Source organism: Squalius cephalus (genome assembly GCF_949319135.1).
Source record: "Squalius cephalus genome assembly, chromosome: 16".
Classification (NCBI taxonomy): Eukaryota; Metazoa; Chordata; class Actinopteri; order Cypriniformes; family Leuciscidae; genus Squalius; species Squalius cephalus.
The window spans coordinates 28,809,840-28,829,495 of record NC_137137.1 but is presented as its reverse complement, the minus strand read 5'-3'; the positions used below and the strand labels follow the sequence as shown (position 1 = coordinate 28,829,495).

Sequence of the window (19,656 nt, the reverse complement as noted above, 5' to 3'; positions counted from 1 at the left end):
CACACAGCTCTTCCTCTCATTTTAACCAGATGATCCCACAGTAGTATCTCAAGCTGTCTGGCGGATATCTTGGCATTGAAGAAGGAACATCACCTGCAGCTCAACCTGGCAAAGACTGAGCTTCTCGTCCTCCCTGCCAATCTGTCTCTACAGCACGACTTCACTATCTAGCTAGATTAATCATCAATCACCCCATCAAGGCCGGTCAGAAATCTTGGAGTAATATTTGATGACTTGCTGACCTTCACAGACCAAATTACAAAGACCTACAAAGATCATGCAGGTTTGCACTGCACAACATAAGGAAGATCAGGCCTTTCCTAACTGAGCATGCAACACAACTTCTCGTCCAGGCCCTGGTCATTTCTAGGCTTGATTACTGCAATGCTCTTCTGGCTGGACTTCCATCATGTGCAACTAAACCTCTACAAATAATTCAGAATGCTGCAGCTCGTCCTGTCTTTAACGAGCCCAAAAGGGCCCACGTCACTCCTCTGTTCATCTCTTTGCACTGGCTACCACTCGCATCAAGTTCAAGGCATTGTTCCGAATCTTGCTTACAGAAGGCTCAGCTCCCTCCTACTTTCACTCGCTCCTACGAGTCTACATCCCTACCAGAAGCCTACGATCGGTCAACGACGGCTCGTGGTACTATCACAGAGAGCCACAAAATCACTCTCCAGAACATTCTCATTCATGGTTAAATGATGGTGGAATGATCTCCCCACCCTCATCTGGAATGCAGAATCCCTGACAACATTCAAAAGAAAACTGAAAACTCATCTCTTCCGTGAGCACTTGACCTCATTAAAAAAAAAAAAAAATTTTCCTTTAATCCTCCCTTGTCTGGCATTTGCTACTCTGAGCAATACCTGAACTTTGTATTTTGAGCACTTCTTGCGTTGTTTTTGTCTCTTCACCATGACTCGCTTATGTTAGTCCTACACTGTAAAAAAGTATATGATCTATAAGTTATGACAACATTTGTTTTTACATTGCTTTAACTCATCAAAATAAAAAAGTTATTGCTTAACTTATGTTATACAAGATTCAACTTATTTTTTAGGTCAGTTTAATGTAATTTAAGTTGAAATGACTTAAACATCAAGTTGATTGTACTTAAACATTTTAGGCAGCAACTTTTTTTTTTTTACAGTGTAATTTGTGAGTCGCTTTGGACAAAGGCGTCTGCTAAATGACAATGTAAAAATGTAAATGTTTTATACCAAACAAATAATGGAAAGAAAATAAATATGCAATATAGCAATAACAAAAAAATAGTATTGCAAAAGGGTGCTAAGTGATTAAAAATAGGATACAAATAAAACATACAATTAAAATTCTATATATCTATATATATAGCTTATTTTATATCAACTTTGTACTTAATTCAATTCAAAAGAGCTTTATTAGCATGACTAGGGATGCTATATTTAAAAATAGCTGAAATGTACATTATCGTTCATGTTCTGGTCAGTATTTTCTTTATGTTTGGGTTTCACATATATGCCAGAATGTCTGGAAGGTTAAATGGGGTCTTGAATTCTGGGCGGTGGTAAAAAAAAATTCTAACCAATCATGGCCAGACTTAATGTTATTTCCATTTGATTGACAGTAATTGTATCCAATACGCATCAGTGAAATAATTGACGTTGACAAATCACAAGTTAACCGACCAATTGGATTGAGGAATGGGTGGAGAGATGTGACAGAATATCGTCCGGCATCTTTACTCAGTCCGTCCAGTTCGATCGGCAACGGGAGCGGAGAAAGGAAAGCGGAGAGCCCGAAGGCAGCAGCCCCCACCACCGCCGGCCCAGGTTACCATCTAGCACCGGGAAAAAACACACTAGAGAGCCACCGCCGGCTTTAACAACAAGAAAACAACATGAGCAGCGAGGCCGAAACACAGCAGCCGCCGCAGCCTGCCGCCGACGTGGAGAGCCCGTCCAGCCCGGCAGCCGCAGCTACCGCGGGGGATAAGAAGGTCATCGGTAAGCCTTAGCCCTTTACCTTACGGTTTTCGTTCCTTCAAAATAATATATTTTCTTTCATGCGTCGACGTTTCAAGTTTTTATACACTTTTACGTTAACGGATTTTTCAGTTCGGGAAAGCGTGTGGCCTCACCGCGACTGTGTGGTGTCGTTATTCAGTCACAAACTTAGTAGTAATGCTGTATACCCGTGGCTACCTGTCTTAGAGTTTTTGTTATGGAGTTGCCAGTCTATTTCATACATATTGGGATTTAAATAGGTTAAACTTTTGACGTTAAACGGTCTCAGTAAGTTTAAATGTTCGCTCGCGCGCCGCGTTCCAACACATCCGCGTGTGAATTGATAACCGCCATGACGCGTGCTCGAGCCCGCGGCCTACTAAATTGAACAAGAGTCACAACGCGGTTCTCGCTTTATAGAACTACTATCGTGATAGAGCCACTATCATTATTATTTACTACACCAGAGACCCCCAATACGATAATTTTATTTTAAATATACGTATTTGTTTACTATTAAAGGCTGCCCATGAAACCCTTGAGCTTGGCCTTGAGCGTGACACGATGACCCAGATCATTTTGAACTATTCGTATAAAAGGCATATACGAGTCCAATTGTCGCGGTCAGCCCGAACCGCGTCGGATTTTAAACTTAATGGGTTAGTTTGAGGGTTGGATTCTTGGGTAAGCCAGGTTAAGCGCTCGCTCACTTTCCCTTTGTTCGTGCGTGTTGTGCGTTTGACGCGTCGTGCATACGTGTCCTCATCTCTATTAACACCATCAACGCCGTCCCCGGAAGGTCCCATCATCCCACAGACGATTTATTGTATAGATTACAAAACGGTAGTAATATGGATAATGGTAATCTATATCAATCTCACCACGCCAGATATAAAATGTCCGCCATGGTGTTTGGATGATGGACGCTGCTTTTGTCTGATCTGCTGATACAAACCCAGAGACGTTTAACTTGAAACGCTGATCGCTTGTCAGATCTAGAACTAAACGTATAGATGTGTCTTCTCGTAGTGCCTATCGTGTCCTGTAGTGAGGATGGAGGATCAGGGCTGTTTGGCTTCAATCCGGCCACATGGCTGGGGCTAATGTGCTAACTGCAGTTAGCATCTTAACATCATCACTTCCTACTTCAACAACACATTGGGCAAATGAATGTGCTTATTAATATACTGCAGTGTAAACTGAATCTATTGAACCAACACCTTTCACCCAAAGATCTAGGGTTTTAAAGCCCATTTTAAAACAAATTTCTTTGTATTTTAACAGTTTCGTGAAAATAAGGCACATTTTCTGGATTTTTTTTTTACAGTTTCGTGAAAATAAGGCACATTTTCTGGATTTTTTTTTTTTTTTTACCTTCAGTTTCTTTGTAATACTGCTATCAACATCACTGGTGATTCTTATTACTGTAATAAAGTGACTTTTTATGGTAATGGTTATTGGATTGATTGTCAGGAAAATGTGAAGCAAAACCAACAGGTTCATAACAAAGAGATTTTTTTTTTCTTTATTCAAAAATTTTCATTTATAAGACTTCTAGATCTAGTGGGAATCTCACAAACCTTTTTTCCAGTCTCATGCAACATTTTTGGCCTTAGCAAATTTTTTTTTAAATGGAGTTTTCCATCTTTTAAATGCCTCAGACCCCCAAATATGAATATCCTTGTGCAAATGACTCCCATCCACAAATTTAAAAGGCATCCATTTATTTTAATTTATAAAGACACAATTTCTACTGTGAAAAATCAACATTATAAATGTGTAAAATATATTTGGAACCTACTTTTCTATTATGTTTCTATTGTTGCATTGTATTTTTCTACTTAATATAGTACTGTAGGGTTAGATGTTTATTTTAATTAATTTTATTACATTTTTACACTGTCTCCCTTGTGGTCCCCTGGCGGTGCTCTGACCCCAGATTGAAAACCTCTGTTTTAAACCATTTGTAGTGTCTTTATTTCTTTAAACTCTTGCCTGAAGCTTAATTTTCTTAATTTTGTAATTGGCATGTCAGTCATCATAACTTGAATAAGATGTTAATAATGTGTACTCTGAGGGTCAGAGCCTTTCATGGAGATGGAGGTTCTTCTGATAAGAGCAGCTGCTTTTGCATCACAATCTATTAAAAGCACAACAGTTGGAGGTTATAAATAGAGGACACAAAATGAAGTCCACTCGCAAAGAGTTGCTTTTAAATTGCTTTGCTAGTTTAATGCATCTTTTTCTGTTGTAATTTGATTTTTGAAAATAATGTTTTTGACGTGTAAAATCTATCTAAACAATCTGTCTGTGGTTTTCTTTTCTCTTTGTAGCAACAAAAGTCCTGGGGACAGTTAAATGGTTCAATGTAAGGAACGGCTACGGTTTCATCAACAGGTAAATAACATTCAGCCTCTAAAGACTCTCTCTAATATAATATGTGGGTCAGGGAACATCCACAATCCTATTACAGCCTTTATGTGCTTATAAAGCTAGACCTGACTTGCACGCGATTATTTACTCAAATATTTAACTTGCTCTTCGACTCTGCATGCTTGTTTTCTCCATCTGTCCTCAATTATTAACATTTCACTCTGAACTTTCACAGGAATGACACAAAGGAAGATGTCTTTGTGCACCAGGTAATTATTTTTTCTCTGATTGTCACCATATTGACATACTTGGTTTTGGGGGATGATGTGTTTTCTGATTGCTTTTGCTTTGTATCCAGACCGCCATTAAGAAGAACAATCCAAGGAAATATCTTCGTAGCGTTGGGGATGGAGAGACTGTGGAGTTTGACGTTGTAGAAGGGGAGAAGGTGAGCTTGAGTTTTCTTTGTTGATTTAGAGATTCACAGAAATACTCAACTTTATAGTTCCTCGCATAACATTAGACTTGGGAATTTAATCAATTCAGTTTAAAATACTAACAAATAAAATGTTTTCATGAAATTTGTTAAAGGGATAGTTCACCCAAAAATGAAAATTCTGTCTTAATTACTCACCCTCATGTTCCAAACCTGTAAGACTTTCGTTCATCTTTGGAACACAAATGAGGATCTTTTTGATGAAATCTGAGTGATTTATGTCCCTCCATTGACAGTCCGCACAACTTCCACTTTGATGCTTCAAAAGGTTTATATAGAGATCGTAAAACTAATCCATATGAATTGAGCGGTTTAGTCCAAAGTTTTCTGAAGAGACACGATCACTTAATATGATGAACAGACTGAAGTTAGGCTTTTATTACATTTTACAACATTCATCAACTTACACATCAGTTGTGGTAAATAGAAGTTGACAACGGGAATTAATAAGGATTATTTTCGTGTTACGCTGCACGTTTGAGGTTCTCGCACGTCAAGCAGGTTCAGTTAAGCTTCTGGTAATGTTCGCTGATCAATGTGAATAAAAGTCTAAATTAAATCTGTTCAGTGTATAAAGTGACGAGTCTCTTCAGAAAATTGACTAAACCGCTCGAAACATGGATTGGTTTTACAATCTCTTTATGAACCTTTTGTGGGAGTTGCGTGGAGCGACAGAAAGCTCTCTGATTTCATCAAAAAAACGATCTTCATTTGGGTTTCAAGAGGAATGAAAGTTTTACAGGTGTGATACAACACGGGGGTGAGTAATTAATGTTTCTGGTGCAGAATATCTCTCTCTCTAGATAGGTAGATAGATAGATAGATAGATAGATAGATAGATTATTAGGGATCGACCGATCCGATTTTTTTAGTGCCGATACCGATTTTTTTATTTTTATTATTATTATTATTATTTTTTTTCATCAGCCTTAGCCGATGACCGATACGGTCTGCCGATTTTCTTGGGCCGATATTTGGAGCCGTTACTGCTTTTGCTCACTCAATTTACATCATAAAAATGACACACTGATGATAACAAATGTTACAAGTCTCAATTTAAAAAAGGAACATTTATTGAACTTAAAAAAAACAATATTTGACAAATATTAAAAACATATGAGGTAGAACAAGTAAAAAAAAAAAAGTTCTGTGCTGAAAATACTGAAAATAAATATTTAAGCATAATTCAAATTCTGAAAATAAATATTTAAGCATAAATAAAATAATTACACTATTGCACACAGTAGCAACAAGCAAGCAGCATAATAAACGTCTGCCGTTGCTATGCAACCATGAACTGCGCTCTCCATGATGACGAGGAAGTAAGGATTAATTTATTTCTAGCCCTTTACGACTACATATATTTATGGAGATGAGAAATAAAAACCCGCCCTGTCCAGCTATGATCAGCTGTGCGGCCAAGCTTTCGATATTGTCATGGAAAGGTCAGTTGTTTTTTGTCACATGAGCTGCGTGCGCTTGCGGCATTCTGAAAAGTTTAGATGTTTTCATCTCACCACGGCATAGGAGCGCCTGGACAAACGAGCGCGCTGCATCGCATGCGTGTCACAACCGCGTCGCTTCTTTTATGAGCACACGTCCAAACCTCAGCCAGGTGGTCGCTGAATAAAACTCCCACAAATATCACGGAATCACGGAACAACGTCAGCATTATTTAATCCTATGACCAGTGTTCGTAACAGCTGCCGTATGCATATGGATAGCCTCAAACTTAGCTATTTGCAGCTCCCTAAATACAATGACAAGCAGTTTTATAGATGAGGCATTCGCGTTTTCCATTTGGACCCACAAACTTGCTTAGTTGCACGCACATATAGAGCAATGTGTTTCCACTTTCAAAGTGTATGGCAATATTTCAGCTAAGACAAACAGTTAAAAGATGCTTTGAAAGTTTAAAACTTGCCGTTGTCTTGAAGAGGCTTCCAGCACTGTGTGGGAGGGGCAGTGCATGGGCTGCACGTGAACTGCAGCGTCTCCAGCAACAGAGCTGCCTGCAGACGCCTGTCTGTAAATAATGCCGGGAAAAAACTATCGGCCGATGCCGATACACGTCAAACCCGCAAATATCGGCCCGATTTATCGGCCGACCAATATATCGGTTGACAGCTTTGAAGAAAGTGACTTTGTTTTTAAATTACACCATTTGCTTGTTCACTACTTAATTCCAATACATCCATTTATTTCACAGTTTGACTGTCTAAAATAACAATTAACTGTTAACAATTTTGACTGAATGTATAGTTAGGACATTAGGGTTACTTCCTCAAATGTGCTAAAAGAATTCTTAGTGGAGCCAGAAAAAAATGGTTAAATTCTTTACTTTAAACTATATGAAGGAGATATTGATTAAATATCACATTTCTGCCCAGACTATAGTAGAGCAGCCCTTTCAGAGTGACTTACAGGAAATTCCTCCATTCTGCGGCCATTATCCAAACTAAATGTGCGTCTATTGAATTAGTAGACATTTGATATACATTTTGTCTTCATTCTATCAGGGTGCCGAGGCAGCCAATGTTACCGGCCCCGGTGGCGTCCCTGTGCAGGGTAGCAAGTATGCGGCTGACAGGAACCGATACAGGCGGTACCCACGCAGGAGGGGTCCCCCTCGTGACTACCAGGAGAACTATCAGAGCGACGGGGAGGGAGAGGTACGGGAGAAGAGAGAAGGGGAAGAAAATCCCCCTGAGGGTGAGATGGAGCAACAGCAGCGTAGACCCACCTACCCCGGCAGACGGCGCTACCCACCATACTTTGTGCGGAGACGTTACGGCAGACGTCCGCCCTATTCCAACACACCCCAGAGAGGGGACATGACAGAGGTAGGCTGACAAAGAAAAGTTATAATTTTGCAAAATCAATATTGTTGCAAGCTCTTTGACTGAGAGATGCTGTTCTTGGCTTCTAGGGTGGGGAAGTTGAAGAGAGCCAAGGTGGTCCAGACCCAGGCAACAAACCAATGAGGCAGAACTACTACAGAGGCTTCAGACCAAGGTTCAGACCCAGGTTTGCATGTTGTTTTTGCAGACGTGAGGCTGTAGCATGTGTGAGGGGAAAAAAAAAAAAGGTTACAAATAACTAGCAATTGCGAGGGGGGGAGGTAGAATTGTGACTGAATGACTCATAATTCTGACTTTATAACTAGCAATTGCGAGTTTATATTTCACAATTTGGAGAGAAAAGTTAGAATTGTGAAATTAAAAAGGCGCAATTACCCTTATTTTGTTTATTCAGTGGCGGAAACAAGCTTCCATAAGGATGAAATCAAATGACAGTTCTAATTTAAAGGTTGTATCAGCGATTTCAGGCCCAAACATAAATGATCACATTCATCTAATCTTTCCTAACGATCCGCTAGCTGCCCGCCCCATAAGCATGCCGTCAAAAAAACACGTCTCTGTAGGCAGCCTAGGCTCTGAGATCTGCACACAAAAACAGTTGGTTTCACCAACACTCAAAACCAAAATAAAGTGTTCCAACCATTTATGTTTGGGCCTGAAATCGCTGATACAACCTTTAATAGAATATTAGTGTTTATTATAAATGATTTATCCATGCAAATTTATTCCTTTTTCCCATCATAATCTTTAATCAAAAATGACTTCTCTGTGTTTACTGTTGTGATGGCTGGACAACCTGTCACTCACAGGAGATTTACCAATAACAAACCACAACGATTCAATCAATTCCTCATGGACAAAAGTCCCACTCTACAATTTTTCTCTTTTTTTTTTTTCTTTACTTGATTGAGAAGCAGTTTCATTCATTGTGTATATACGTCACAATTGGGAAGACCCCCGTTTCATTCCGATTATACCTCTCCTAACTCAGAGTTCCTCAAATCCTGCTCTGGAGAGCCACTGCCCTGCAGAATTTACATCCAACTCTAATCAAAAACACCTGAGTAAGCTGATCAAGGTCTTCAGAGTTACCAGAAAACTACAGATAGGTGTTTGATCTGGGTTTAAACTAAACTCTGCAGGGCTGGATTTGAGGAAACCTGTCCTGAATACTGTAATTTGACTAGTTTTGCAAGTTTTGAGTCACAAAGTATGAGTGACAAAAGTCAGATTTTTAAACCTCACTAGCAAAAATGTAGTTGGCAAGTTTGGTATAGTTCTGGTAATGTCCAAACTGTCTGTTTTAAATAATTAATTTAAAAGCTTTATTCATCACTCACGTCTGCATGGCATTTTGCATATTAAAATGTTTTGGAAATGAATAGCATTTTATGTAATTAAGCTTGTATGTTTTCTATGTTGTTGATATACTGTATAATAATGCTGAAAACGTGCCTTTCTGCTTGCATTTATTTATTTTTACTTTTTTTGTGAAGTTCAGCTTCAAACCGTAGTGGAAATTAATGCTGCCTTCACATGAGTTTCCTAGTGTGAAATTGGACATGAACGCCCTCAAGTTGTATTTGCAACTGGAAAACTCTGAGAAGTTTGAGTAGGGCAGCCCATAAACTTTAAACGGTGCAGGGGAGAATTACTGCTGCGACTGGTATTTTATTTTTATTTTTTTCATAAAGATGAGATATAGTAATGTAGCTATTGGTTAAGTAGTGCATTTTTACATATGACAAACCATTTGAAGCATATTGTATCTTTTACAAACTGAAATACTTTTTTGACCTTAATTTCTAGAATCGTTAGCAAGCTATCTAAATTGTACTGTGAATGTTAATATGGTTGTCAACGAATGGGACGCTACATTTGAATTAAAATGAATATGTCCAGTACATTTGGCTTTAATAAGATTTTCTCAAGAAAAAGGCAGGAATAAATCTCGTGTCCTCCATGATTCCAATTCTTTCCAACAACAAAGCACTTGAACAAGACAAACCCGTAATCGCGACTTAAGAAGTGGAAAGTAGGACATTTCCGATAACGTGAAGGCAGAATATGTAGTCAAGTATGACTAGGTTCTGGGGCAGTTGCATAGACTGCTAGGACTAGTCTTACTAGTTAGTCATCTATGTATATTGTTTCTTTAATGAAATCATTTTTGGGTGAACCATCCCTTTAATTACTCATCCTCATGTCATTTCAAAACTGTAAGACTTTTGTTCATCTTCAGAACACATATCTTTTTTTTTTAATGAAATCTGAGAGCTTTCTGTCCTCCTATAGACTGCTACGCAACTGATACTTTCAAAAAGTTAATAAAGAGATCGTAAAACTAACCCATATGAATAAAGCGGTTTAGTCCAGATTTTCTGAAGAGACTCGATCACTTTATACTCTGAACAGATTTAATTGAGGCTTTTATAAACATTGATACAAACAGAAGCTCAACCGAACCTCCTATGGAAGCTCAAACGTGCTGCGTAACACGAGAATGAACCGCAATTTTTTTTTTTCTTCCACATCAAGCGAACATGCTTAAACATGCTATAAAAACAAGTCTTACAGGTTTGGAACAACATTAGGGTGAGTTATTAGCCAAATAATAAATTTTTCGGTGTAATATCCCTTTAAAGACAGCTCATAACTTTTTCTAAGTCAGATACATAAAAACAGATTGATACCGAAAAGACTGATTACCCATAACTAACTGCTAGTTGGTCATACTAATTATTAACATAATGGCTATGTTTTTGCAACTGGCCCCTAGTCCCTTTTAATGGCTCATATTTGGCTCGATGTATCTCTGAGAACTTGACCCTGATTGATCCTCTACTACATCTCCTTTTGTGGCCATTTCTCTTATTTGAACCTTTAGGTTTGTTGGGTCTTTCAAGCTTCATGTGTAATTGAATGTGCATTAGATCCTCATGTACACCATGTTCCCAGCATAACCAAAAACAAATAATTTTTTAGCAGGGGTCCCCCACGTCCCCGGCCAGTGCGGGAACCCCGGGAAGGGGAGGAGGACAAGGAGAACCAGAGCGAGAGTGGGCAGAGCCAGGAGCCCCGTCAGCGCCGCTACCGTCGCAACTTCAACTACCGCCGCAGACGGCCCCAGACAACCAAGCCTCAGGACGGCAAGGACAGCAAGGCAGCCGATGCATCAGCCGAAAAATCAGCCGCTCCCGAAGCCGAACAGGGCGGAGGAGATTAACCGGCTCGAACATCTAGACCATCCGGCCGGGTGGGTTAACTGCTTCAGATGAGAAGTTTCTGCATGTAAATTAACATACTTGTTTATCAAGTGTGTTGTGATTTTTTTGACTGTAGCGCTCTTTCTTAGCGTGAACTATTCATGGTTCCATTCTGTAGTAGTCTTTTTTTTTTTTTTTTTTTTTTTTTTTTCTCTTTTCTTTTCTTTTTTGGTAAATAACATGAAACATGTCCAGACTACATAACTCCCAAAATAAAAAAACAAAATGCAGAAAAAAAAATTAACAAGAAAATAAAGCCTATTTGTTTGAGCATTAAGATTTCTCTTGCATTGCCATTTATTTTCATGACAATTGAGCACATTTTCTCCCAGACTTTTACGTGTTTTTTTTTTTTATACATGTCATGGTAATGTTTTACTGGGTTTTGATGCTGATTACAAAATGTATAATTTTACAGGAAAAGTGCTTGATTGTCAGGAAAATGTCTATTGTAAAATAACTTGTTCTTAAAAAATAGCCTTCAATTTATGTATGTTCGTGTGAAGTGACTAGGATGTTTTCATGAGATTTCCATTTGATCAGATTCACATTGTTTCATTAGCATCAATTATATGTGGGAGAGGATGGGTGGGGGGTCTGCACATAATGGATGGTGTTTCAGCTTCAGTTTGCACTTTTCATTGATGGAAGGCTAGATGATAATGCAGTGGATTTGATTTAGCAGACGGTCTGCTCTGTCCTGGCAAACACTCATGTGCTCATAGCAACTTCTAAAATCAATCAACCAACCAGTAGCACAAGCATGCTAATCTATTTTTGTGTGTGTGTGTTTGCCTTTTGCAGTTTTGTCAAGAAACAACATCCAAGATCTGAGCAATAAGAAACGGATATGATCGTCTAAGCTTGCAAAAATGCATTTCGACCAGATTACCACCGATTGCCTGCAGACTCTATGCAGACCTGTTTTCTTTTCCATTCTTTTTATGTGACAGCTAAAAGTTTTGGGGAAACAGCAGATGTTTTTCTAAATCGGTCTTAAGTTTTTACACCAAATGGTTTTTAAAAGTAATTTGATATCTGGTCAGTTTGACATTTTTAAATAACTTTTTATGTATCCAAACATGAATTTTAACAAAGGCAAGCTGAAATAAAACCAGAAACAGTTCTTCTAGTGTGAGTGGTGTTTGTTGTCAACTAACAGTTCATGCTGACAGTGTTCTACATTACAAGCACTTTAGACACTCAGTTTACAGAGATCCTAATAGTTTATGTATCAGAAGTACAGTATGTTCCAGTCCGCTCAGACGTCAGTCTCCTTGCGTAGTCGCGCCATACGCTGTATGTTGTTCTCCATCGCAGCGCGGTTCGTGATCTGAGTGGCACAGCTGGCAGGAAACCAGCCCCTCTCGCCGTCTCTCATCCGCTCTCCATGACACCAACCTACAACACAGCCAATCACACTCATTCACTTAATTGTTCCATATGTAGATGCAAACTCCCATCTGCAACTCACAAATAAGAAAAAGCATTTACCACCGAGTCAGAGGATGTAAACAGCTCAGAGTAGAGGCACAGTTGTCAACTCATACTTATGACGCAACGGCTGCATCCGAAATTGCATAGTAGGTGAAATAAATTACATGACAAAAGAAGAATGTCCAAATTCACAGTACTCAAGAGTAGGCGGTGAGATTCTGAAGTGTGCATATGATAGACACTTTACTATCCCATGAGGCCATGGAGAGGATTTGTGAATGGCAGTGAAGCAACGTAACTGATGCTGGTAGGTCACATGATGATAACATGGCAAATGTAGGAAAATGTCAAGAATACATTCGTACTGCACACATTTATACTATGTAGAATGTTTTTTTTGTGGTAAAGTAATTATTCAAAAAAAAGTGCCTTCTCAAGAGAGTATGCAATTTCACATGCAGAGTTAGCGTGTGAAAGTGGGGTTTGAGGAGGAGGGTTAAATGGTTCTGCCTGGTGTATGATTGAAATTATGACAGAAAGCCACTATGCTTACCCTCCACTTCCTGTAAAACGATGACCACTTCTGCCTGCTGCAGGCTCAGCTCATCTGGTGCTTTTGGCATATAGGCTTTGGTAGCTTCATATTGAGGCAGATCTTGGAATCCCCAAACAAAATTAAGTGTCAAAGATAGAAGACGTTAACATGACTAGCTTAACCAAAACGTGGTTTCCAAACTGAATTAATGTGCACAAAAATCAAGTTACAAGGCTTTTTTTTATGACAAATTACATTCAATGATCAGACTCACCATCATTAGCAATGCTGTTGCTTTGTTTGACATCACTGAGTCCTGTGACCCATCGAGCTCTGTCCAGCCTACAATACATTTCAGAGGAATAATCTGAATCAATCTGACACTTACAATACAAGTATATAGGGCAAAAACAAAATATTATGATCTAATATTTAGATTACAGTAATCCTGGTGAAAAAGTTATTTTTCAGTATAATTACCTGGTTAATATGGTTTTGAAAAAATAGTCATGCATAGATAGCCTTACACACACATTCACTAAGTGATATTACATTAGTTTCATGTTGTGTTTAACCCTATAAGACTTTTTGATGCACAAATTTCTAGAGTCTTCAGATCATCACCATGTTTAAAACTTTAACCCAAAAGTCACATAAAAACAGGTGGATGGAAACAGCTATTGATAACTTACTTGCTTTCTGCAACGAATATCATCTGTTCACAACGGCCTTCGCTGTTGGGACTCATCATCAGCTTCAGATTGAGTTTGGAGTCTGTGATTTCCTCTTCCACCTCCACCTTCTCCACAGTGGCATAGTCCAACACAACATAACTCTCCTCACTAAATGAAAAAGGAGTGTTACTGACATACCAGCACCACCTAACCCTAACAGCCCATAATATCACTGCAAATAAACCTTAAGGGGTAGTTCACCCGAATGTAAAAATTGTGTCATCTACTCTCCCTACTGTCGGTCCAAACCCATAACACTTCGGTTAATCTTCGAAACACAAATTGAGATATTTTTTAAATGAAACCTGAGAGGTTTCTGTCCCTCAGTGCAGGTACCGGTAACCAAAACTTGGCAGCGTAAAATGAATCCATATGAATTGAACGGATTAATCAAAGTCTTGTGAAGAGATGTACAATAGCTTTATATGATCAGCAGATTTAATTTACGCTTTTATTTATATATAAAAAAAGCAAACATCATCACATAAAGTAAATGAAATCTGTTCATCATCTAAAGCGATCTTATCTCTTCACAAGACTTGCTCGATTCACATGGATTCGCTTTACGACTCCTTAGGACCTTTCAGGATCTTAAAATCTTTGGTTACTTGGACTTTCAATGGAAGGACAGAAACCTTACAGATTTTGTTAATAATATATTAACTGATGTTTCAGAGATGAACCAAAGTCTTATGGATTTGGAATGACATGAGGGTGAGTAAATGACCACAATTTTCTAAGCCTTTAATGCGAGTTACTCCCCATTAACTGAAAGTGGCAAGGATCGAGATGTTCTGTCTACGTTTGGCAAATACTGTATATGCTATATGTTTACATTTTGAAATGACTAGATGAAAGTCTGTTTTTAATAAATAAATAAATAAATAAATAAATAAATAAATAAATAAATAAATAAATAAATAAATAGCATTTCTCAGCAGTAAGAAGCATGTAAAAAGTATGCAGTATGAACTTAAAGATATTGAAATGGTGTCTCAGCAGTAAGAAGCATGTAAAAAGTAGAGCCCGACCGATATATCGGCAGGCCGATATTATCGGCCGATATTAGGCATTTTCAAAACTATCGGTATCGGCATTTATAACGGCCGATAAATGAATATTTCAAAAATAAAATAAAAACGGACGAAACACCCTTCAACCATGTTATGAGTGTTGCCGTTGTATAGTTTGTCCACCAGAGGGCACTCTACACCGTCCCTGTTGGCAACACTCGTGTATAACGCGCCACACATTCTGCAACCTGCTGATCCAGCCAGAGTCGGGCAGAGAGAACCGCGAGTGAGATCATCGGTGAAGTGTGTTCATGGTGAGTTGGTCACGACTCACGAGACATGCATTGCTTGAATAACAATTAAAAGAACATCCCTATCAGTTCTCTTAACTCAAATAAGGATGACAAAATTCGTGACTCATGTCCAGTTTTGCTGCGGTTAAATAAGCCGAGAGTGAAGCGGAACAACGCTACGTAGGCTATATTCACATAAAATGTTAACACTGCAGTTCACAAAAGTTCATAATGTGCATGTGCTTTAATACTTTGTCGGTTAAACATTTAATTTTAAATGCTGATGCGCTGTTCTAACGTGTGCGTTTCTCAGCGCGTACATGTGAAGCTCACATGCACTAAAAGCCTTTCTACCAGCGCCTGGATACTGGACTAAGTTATCTTTCGAGTATTATTGTGCTAATACTGTTAAATACACACAAGATTTACATAAAGTCGGTTGTCTAAAGTGAAGGCAAAATTGAGAGAAAATCTGCTTGTCAAATGCGTGTACATTAGACGTGTCGTGCTCAGCTCTTAAAGAGACAGTAGCAATTGTAAACGCATTGCCGCTTGTCCTTAAAGGGATAGTTCACCCAATAATAAAAATGATCTCATTATTTACAGGCACTCTAATGTTGTTCCAACTGTATTAATTTCCTTCTAATATTTTTCTAATATTAATAGTTTGAAGAATGTGGGTAACCAAACAGTAGCTGGTCCCCATTGACTTCCAAAGGAGAAAAATATACTGGAAGTCACTGGGGTACATCAACTGTTTGGTTACCCACATTCATCCAAATAACTTATTTACAACAGAAGAAAAAAACAACTTGAGAGAGTAAATTATGACAATTTGAATTTGTTGTCAATTTGAATGTGAAATTGTTGTTTTTGTTCAAAGGACTAAACGTTTAGTCTTAAAAAAAAATCTTAAGTTTGTATTTTTATACATTTTATTTATCAGAACTTTAATATATTTTGATGTTCCTCTGTTCTGTTGTGGCAAAAGAAACAAGTTTCTTTTTAAAATGCATTATATTATTTTAATTAAAACTCATAAATAACTACAAATAACTAATGTTAGGGAAATTTGTTAATGTTTTGTTGCGCGTTTCTGAAAAAAAATAAAAAATATCGTCCGATATATCTGAATATCGGATTTTAAAACCAACAAATATTTGTACCGGTATCGGCCTTCAAAATCCTTTATCGGTCGGGCTCTAGTACCCATCAAAAGTTTGTACACACCAATTGTAAAGTGTGTCCAAACTTACTGTACTATAATACACATAAATAATATTGCTACTGTATTATAATATACACATAAATAATATCGGCCGATATATCGGTATCTGGCTTTTTTTTATCGGTATCGGCATCGGCGCCCAAAAATCCATATCGGTCGGGCTCTAGTAAAAAGTATGCAGTATGAACTTAAAGATATTGAAATGGTGTCTAAGCTTATTGCTAGCTGAAAGTATTAGCAAATTATCCAAAATATTTTTACCAACACGGAAGGGGTCTTGAATTCTGCAAGCCCAGATTTCAGTGCAGGATCGGTCATGTAAGAAACAATCGCTGATACACTTCTGTTGAATTATTTCAAACTGATGCACATTTGTGCACATTTACTGCATTAATGTTGAATGATTCAGCAGTCCTGTGTCAATTAACCACGTTTGAATTCTGTGTGCGTCAATGTTATGAACAACTTCCTATCGCCCCAGACTAAGTATCTTGATGAACACAGTAACTACTTCAGAAACACAATGTGGTCAGCACCAGAATTAATGACTGAAAAGAGTGCTGTGAGTGGACAGTGAATGAAGTTGTCATTTGGTAAAGGACTGTACGGCATCACTGGTCTGACCTCTTTTTCTTTGTGACGATGAGCACATCATTGAAGAGGAACAGGTAGAAGCTCTTGTAGCTGAAAGCCTTCCTGAAAATGCTGAGATCAGTAGTGTACGCAGCCAGCTCACCACTCTTTTTTAGCCAGCGAGATGACGACACTAACGGGAAAGGCTAAAAACATACATGAAGTGTAAGAGACACACTACAGGATTATTAAAACAGTATGACAAAGATTTTAAATAAAAAGTTTAGGTTCGAGGAATAATCCTTTCTTTCTTAAAACACATCCCTGAACTCCAATTTACTTCTTTCGATCTCACTCTTTCTTTTCAACCCTTTACCTCCAAAAACTTGGGATGTAATGTTCACTTTTTATGATCCAATCAATTCCAGATGCAGATTGAATCAATCAATTTTTTCCATGTTAAATTTATTTGGTAACACGTTACAACAAGGTTCGATAGTTAACATTAGTTAATGTATTAACTAACATGAGCAAACAATGAGCAGCTGTATTTTTATTAACAAAGATTAACTAATACAGTAACAAATGTATTCATCATTGTCATTCATGTTAGTTAATACATTAACAAAGATTAACTAATACAGTAACTAGTTAATGTAAGTTAATAAAAACGCAGCTATTCATTGTTAGTTCACAGTGCATTAACTAATGTTAACAAATACAACTTTTAATTTTAATAATGTATTAGTAAATGTTGAAATAAACATTAACTAAGATGAATAAATGCTGTAGAAGTATTGTTGATTCTTAGTTCATGTTAACTAAGGTAGTTAACTAATGAACCTTATTTTAGTGTTACCATTTATTCAGTCAGAAATAAGTCCTATTATTTATGGTTAACCAGAAATATGGTTGCAAAGGACCAGGTTTTATTGTTTTTATATATTTAAAAAATCTCAAAAGTCAAAAGAATGAAGGACAAAACTCGGAAACAAGAGCATTTGATCACTTCAGGTTCCATCGTCCTGAAGTCAATGGTTTTTTTGAATGGGTTTTTGGTAAAATGCTTGAAATAAGGTCTGTGGTGAACACAAGCTCAAGACATATTCACGTTTTATTCTATGATATACAATACATCAGTTATACCCTCTTGTAATTTTTTACAGCTTTTGCTTGTCTTGATATTAAAAAGTGCCCAAAAAAAATTATTCCATTCTGTCACCTGTCATCTGTCACCTGAGTTTTGGTTCCTTGCCACTGTTACCTTTGGCTTGCTTAGTTTGGGACACTTAATATTCAACAATATTATTGATCTGACTGTACTGACACCATTATGCGAACTGAGTTGAACTGGATGATGACATCACTGTTTTCTCCAGAGCGGCTATACATATAAATCAACTAAATTAATAACTTTTTTCAACAAAAATGAACCATCACTGAATTGACTTAAGCTAGACTATGATGCTATTTTCTTCTAGATCCGCTGTACAGCCGAAACAAACTCTTGCATTATTCTGTTATCACTGTAAAGCTACTTTGATACAACCAGTATTGTAAAAAGCGCTATATAAATAAAGTTGACTTGACTTAAATTTTTAGGGAAATGTTTTTAAACAAAGAATGAAAAAGTTGTCAGAAGTGATGGTGACGTGGAAGTCATGCGACCGTGGCGTAGTTCGTTTATACTAACCTACGTTTAACTTTTGACTTCTGACGACTGCACGTGCTTCAAAATTCATAAAATTTGTGTTCATTTGTGAAGATTATCAAGACAAAAAGTGTATGAATCATAAGATTTTGTTAGTCACAGACCTTATTTTCTGAAATAATCCAAAAAAGCCAATGGAAAAATCTTATTTGGTTTTTGTCGGGGGAAACAGGGTGATGCTCTGCAAGAATACGTCATTACTGCAAAACCTTATATCTAAAACTAGGCCTCAACTGGGTCAGAAAAGTGAATTACTTTCTTTAATGTGTCCTTTATCAGCCACCTGGGCAAACATGTACCTTGATTTTGCCAAACTCCATCTGTTTCTGGATGGTGTACATCTGCTCCGTCCGCTCCATCCTCCGTGCTCCATCATTACAGTTCTTCACCAACTGACAGGAATAAAGAGAGAAAAAGCTTGAGAACTATGGAAAACTGCTTCAGTACAGCACAGTTTGTGATACTAAATCATTTCTGAGAAACACTCATGAGCACTGTCATATTTTAGGCAACTGGAAGTGCAACAGTGACTACCAACTTTATTATACAGGGGTGAATTCAGGTTGATTGGGACACTTTTTGCCATTGAGATGACTGAAAATATATATACCTGAATTCACCCCTATGAAAATATAAGTAATATAATAAGTAAGCTGTACTTCTGTAACTTGTGGCTTCAACAATAGCATATATCAGTTGTCAACCACTGAGGTTTTGTTGAAATTTATTTTGGAACAGCAAAACCTTCGGTTATTTCTCTTGTGGACGTGACTCTAAACCAACTTTTACTCTTGTGAAGTAGACGTCCAGACACCTAGCACATTTTGAAAAGGTGTACTTTTTCACATCCCAAGTTGATGGATAGAGAGAAGCACCATACCTTACTGATAGCTTTTAAAGCCCAACGGGCAGCATAGTATTCAGCTTTATCGTGTGGGGTTTTCTGACAGATGGTCTGTGTAGATATGGAAAGACAAACAAAATAGCACATAAGTTCAATACAAATTCTGAGGGTCTTCAGGCTCACTTGAAAATGACAAGTACCCTAGGTTTGCCGCAGTGTGTCATGCTGCTTTCAAGATGAGTGCACATGAACACCAGCAGTTTACTACAGGCTTTTCCAACAAAATCATTCTCTGTGG

General features: G+C 37.8%; 2 protein-coding genes across 3 annotated transcripts in view; one reads left to right on the top strand and one right to left on the bottom strand.

The window, feature by feature from the left end:
- The first annotated feature begins 1,677 nt into the window (after positions 1-1,677).
- ybx1 (Y box binding protein 1) lies at positions 1,678-12,116 on the top strand. 2 transcript variants are annotated; one of them, XM_079896428.1, is made up of 8 exons: positions 1,678-1,994; positions 4,328-4,391; positions 4,603-4,636; positions 4,726-4,815; positions 7,383-7,706; positions 7,793-7,878; positions 10,710-10,980; positions 11,795-12,116. In XM_079896428.1, the coding sequence occupies exons 1-7, from the start codon at positions 1,889-1,891 to the stop codon at positions 10,948-10,950; spliced, it is 945 nt and encodes a 314-aa protein (XP_079752554.1). In that variant the 5' UTR covers positions 1,678-1,888; the 3' UTR covers positions 10,951-10,980; positions 11,795-12,116. The 2 variants fall into 2 exon arrangements, with proteins under 2 accessions (XP_079752554.1, XP_079752555.1); XM_079896429.1 differs by having other exon boundaries at positions 1,694-1,994; positions 10,713-10,980.
- arhgef16 (Rho guanine nucleotide exchange factor (GEF) 16) overlaps positions 11,987-19,656 on the bottom strand; it is a 25,257-nt gene continuing 17,587 nt past the window's right edge. Inside the window, exons 9-15 of the mRNA XM_079896416.1 lie at positions 19,395-19,469; positions 18,814-18,906; positions 16,855-17,009; positions 13,655-13,804; positions 13,237-13,304; positions 12,981-13,082; positions 11,987-12,391 (exon numbers count right to left, since the gene is read on the bottom strand). Of these exons, the coding sequence (XP_079752542.1) occupies positions 12,252-12,391; positions 12,981-13,082; positions 13,237-13,304; positions 13,655-13,804; positions 16,855-17,009; positions 18,814-18,906; positions 19,395-19,469 (783 nt within the window). The 3' untranslated portion in view covers positions 11,987-12,251. The remainder of the gene's footprint in view (positions 12,392-12,980; positions 13,083-13,236; positions 13,305-13,654; positions 13,805-16,854; positions 17,010-18,813; positions 18,907-19,394; positions 19,470-19,656) is intronic.